Source organism: Nelumbo nucifera, chromosome 2, assembly GCF_055504915.1.
Source record: "Nelumbo nucifera cultivar China Antique chromosome 2, China Antique-T2T, whole genome shotgun sequence".
Classification (NCBI taxonomy): Eukaryota; Viridiplantae; Streptophyta; class Magnoliopsida; order Proteales; family Nelumbonaceae; genus Nelumbo; species Nelumbo nucifera.
This window is the reverse complement of record NC_142650.1, coordinates 57,774,208-57,778,649: the sequence shown is the minus strand read 5'-3', so window position 1 is coordinate 57,778,649 and position 4,442 is coordinate 57,774,208. Positions and strand designations below refer to the sequence as shown.

Genomic DNA, 4,442 nt, shown 5'->3' with positions numbered 1-4,442 from the left:
TGAAGCCAATGCATTTTTTAAGCCCCAAAGCACAAAGCCCAATTTCCCAAGTGCCTGTTTGAGAGAGTTTCATGTAGTGGCTTCTGACTTTGCAAGGTGGGTTTCACATGGAAAGCTTAGAAGCTATGTTTAGTGGAAAACCCAGAAAGCCCAATTATATTTTCATTGAGCCAAGAAAGTGATTTTCCGGTGAATATTTCTAGTAGCTTCTTCAAGCGTCTCAGTGAAAGTAGCTTAATCAAAGCTGAAGCTCTCTTAAACGGGCTCTGAAATTGGGCTTTTGTGCTTTTAGGCTTTAAAAACACTAGTCCTGAAGACTCAGTTTGGATGGAGTACAAATATGCACCGTATAAATATATACAAAATAATATAAAATAAAAGGTTTTGCATATTTGTACTCCTTCCAAATGGAGCAGAAACTTATCCAAATACAACTTTGGTTTTCCCACAATTCAACAATGAAAATGGTTTTCCGAAAAATTATATAAGAAAACAATTTGAACTTTGTTTTCTGCCTACCAATAATAGATCGTAATTCCTACGGCACTAGGATGAATAACATGCCCAGAGAGAGAGAGAAGACAACACGCAAAGATGGGCGCAGGTCAATGGAGTAAAATGGTGAGCAAATTGGAAGATCACTCTAGAAGTCTACCATTAGTGAACCGATAAACAATCTCAGCCCAGAGCTGACCATGTACAGAGAACGGCTGCAAGAAACAATGAAGCAGCAAATCAATAGTCTGTGGTGCCTCTCTTATTTCAGTATTATCACTGTTATTTTCAATGATTAGACTTATCAGCTAACACGGTTTAAGCATGGTTTTTAAAAACGAACTGGTGACCGAACCAGTCAGGGGTCCGGTTACTGGTTCGAACGGTCCAACCGTTCGATCCATATGGCCAGTCCGTTCTGATAAAAAAAATTCAAAATTGGAAAATGGTCAAAACCGTTTGAATGGTTCAAATGGTTTGGACGGGTAATCGGCCGATGCAGCGGTTTATTGACCAAAATCAATGGTTTTGAGGGAAAAAGCGGTTTTGGAGAAAAATGAAACCGGTCAGGTGACCGGTTCCCGGTTTTTTTGGTCTGACCATCTGGTCTGGTTCGGTTTTGAAAATAGTGGGTTTAAGTGTGATTAATATAAGAAGATAGTCTTTGCTAAGAAAACCAGTGGCTGTAGCTGACGTTGATCCCCTAGACATGAGCAAGCTAATTTTGCTTACTACATGTCAATATGAATATATCATATTCTTTTCCCACATCAAAGCCGGCGTCGACGTGGCCAATCCAAGCCATCCATCTGTTAGGAATCTGGCCCACGTCATCCCTATACCTACTATGTATTGATTTATTTCTCAAGTTTCATTGAACCCCTTTTTGCCACGTGGAAGTGGGACCCTTCAGCTGCCAAATGTGAAAAACTAAATGCTGACTAAAGGCCGGGCCGCCTCTATCTATATGAAATCCATATGGATTTGGGTTTTTGTTTTGTTTAATTACTAGTAGTGGGGCCGTGTTTTGGATTTGGATTGATGGGAGAAGTGGGGAGAGAGCCACGCAAGCTATAAAAGAAACAAGGGTCGCTTTATGTTTATTAGGATGATTTGAGAGCAACCCTTTTGTCTTTTAGCCCATTTCTTGCTTCAGACCTACCTACTGTATTTATAAACCGCCTACACAGAGCTGCAGGGCTGGTGGTTTGGATATTTTCCCCCCAATTATCTGCTTAATTACCAAATCCCAACTTATCCATATTTCAGTATTCCAGACTCCAGAGTACATATTTTATCACACGGACCCTATTTGATTCTTCTGCTCTTTGGTCAAAAGAAAAATCAGGTTGTAATACTAGAGAGCGTCTCAGGGAAAAGGAAATGAATTGGGAAAGAAAGATTCTTTTTCTTTCTTTTCAGCCAAACTGAGGAAAGCTAGGGTTTCACAGCTTTGATGATAGACCCTGAGTCCATTGCTTGAGACAAAAGCTTTCCTGTGATGGATATGCAACATGGAGCATTTGTTGCAAGGGCCGGGGGGCTGGCTTCTGCCTGCACCAGAGCTCTGGGCTTACTGATTGTGAACTGTCAGCTATGGAAAAGGAGAGATCTCATGGATAAAATGAAATGATGGTTTAGAGATCTTATGTAAATGACTGTTAGGTTTAGGACAAAGGGCCCTTGCAAAAGTGCTCCATTACTAATGAGGTAGCGTCTTGGGTCTGAGGAGAGGAGACCATACTTCTGGGACCCCTTATAATGAGTTACCCATGAAGAATCAAAACCCACCATCAAATGGTTTCTAACTAAAACATCTGGCATGCCACAGATCAACATAACCAGTAAAATTGACCTGGTTGATTTGGTTGGTTGCCTATTTCAGATACTTATCTCTTAACTTTAGTGCAATAAATACCCTAAAGGCAAATGCAGATAGATGAGGTGAGATGAGATGAGACCCATTAATTAATCCATATATTATTGATCACCAATTATATTTCAAACAACTGTTCACATTTTCCACTTTTTGGGACTGGTTAATCTTCTTTTCTGTTTCTTTACTTTTTGCTTTTCCCTCTCAGTCTCCGAGGTGGAGACTGGAGATAGGTGGTGGTTGTTGTAGTTGCTAAAACTAAGACCAATACAGTCACATTCAGTCAACATCCAAAAGACTCGAACCCATATTATAGTCCCGTCTCTGGCCCTCTCTTTGTTATTAAAAAAAATATATCTTCACAGGATATTTATTAGAATTTAGAATTAAAACCCAGTTCCAGTCCCACAGTAGAGAAGTGAAGCGCTGAACCTGCCAAACCCAAAAACCGGAGGCTGTTTCCTTGTTTTCTACAAACCCGGGTGCAATGCAACTTGCAAACTGTTGCAGTTTCATCGCTTCCTCTCAAATTCTTGTTTACACAGACAGCATATGCCCCTCAATCATGTCTCTGTCTCTCTCTGTTTTGTGGGCCATTCTCCCCTAAAACCCATCCAGATCCACTCCAAATCAAAGCTTCATCGTCAATTTGTCCGTCTGTCTCCTCTTTCTCTTATCCAATCTCCATCCACAACAGTCGCAGCTTTCTCTCTCTCCAGAGTTCAGAATTGAATTTTCAAATCCAAAAGCAAACAAATTGTATAAAGCCAAGATCTGAAGATCCTCTGTTCACGTTGTCTCTCGTTCCCTCAATTCTTATCACTCCCTCTATCTCTGCAAACCGCGCTTTCCAATCTCACCAACAATCCACTCATCCATCCATGAAGCCCCACATTCGTAAGTTGCTCAACAACGATGCGCCTCCGGGAACCAGCCACTCACCCTCTCTGCCTCGAGATGGCTACTCCTCAGTCCCAACTCTAACCCCTGCAAATAACTCTTCCACTACTACTAGAAGGCCCCTGCAACCCATCTCCACCTTCGATTCCTCCATGGCCTTAACCGTCGTGGTGCTCCTCACCGCTCTCTTCTTCATGGGTTTCTTCTCCATCTACATCCGCCGCTTCGCCGAAGAGAACACCCTCGATCTCTCACGCCGCCGACGACAGCAGCGCAGGGCGGGGTCAGCCTCGTCGGCGTCCTGCCCCCGTGGTCTCGACCCAAATACCGTTAAGTCTCTGCCGGTGTTCGCCTACGACGGGAGCGCCAAGGAGCCCGTCGACTGCGTCGTGTGTCTGAGCGAATTCGACGAGGGGGAGGCCGTGAAGGTGATTCCTTACTGTGGGCACGTGTTTCATCCACAGTGCATAGACATTTGGCTGTCGGCTCATGGGTCGTGTCCCCTCTGCCGCTCCACGCAGTTGTTCCCCAAGAACAGCGACGTCTCTGTGGATATAGCGGAGGAGGAGGAGCAGGCGGCGAATGACAGAAGCGATAACCAGTGTACTTGCTGCGATCGTCAACAGGAGGAGAGATCATCAACGGCGGAGAGTAGAGGTGCGTCTGTGGAGATAGAAAGGGAGGAGGTTGTACCGGTACGGTCGGGCATGAGAAGGACGAGTAGCTACTGTTGGAGCTCAGGGGAGAGGACGTCGCTTCCGAGGAGACTGAGCTTCTGAGTCCTGAGTTCTGAATGAGAGCTTCCGACAAACGGGTGGTCGGTAGGAGTAGGACATTTGAGTTACGCACGTGTATTGGCACACGTGTGCACTTTGTTTTTCTTCCTTGTACATACAATCATACAACAATTACACCATCTATCTCTCTCTCTCTCTCTCCCCTCTGATATTTTTGGTTGTTGGATGGGCTTGGGCAATCGTTTTCGTCATCATTGGGATAATGGGCTTGGGCTTTCAAGACATACAAATACAATCAAGCTATAGTAGGGCCGTCGATTTGGACTATCATGACATCCAAATCAATCCAATGGTTAATAGCGCAATGTTTTTCGAACAAGGGAATAGATAAATATGAAGGAAATGAATGGGTGGGAGTGGAACTGTGGGAGTGT

The 4,442-nt window shown here is 44.0% G+C and overlaps 1 protein-coding gene across 1 annotated transcript; it reads left to right on the top strand.

Annotated features, from left to right (window-relative positions):
• The first annotated feature begins 2,682 nt into the window (after positions 1-2,682).
• LOC104586214 (RING/U-box superfamily protein) lies at positions 2,683-4,189 on the top strand. The gene has a single exon (XM_088897310.1). It carries the CDS (start codon positions 3,253-3,255, stop codon positions 4,048-4,050), a length of 798 nt encoding a protein of 265 aa, XP_088753436.1. The 5' UTR covers positions 2,683-3,252; the 3' UTR covers positions 4,051-4,189.
• The last annotated feature ends 253 nt before the right edge of the window (positions 4,190-4,442 follow it).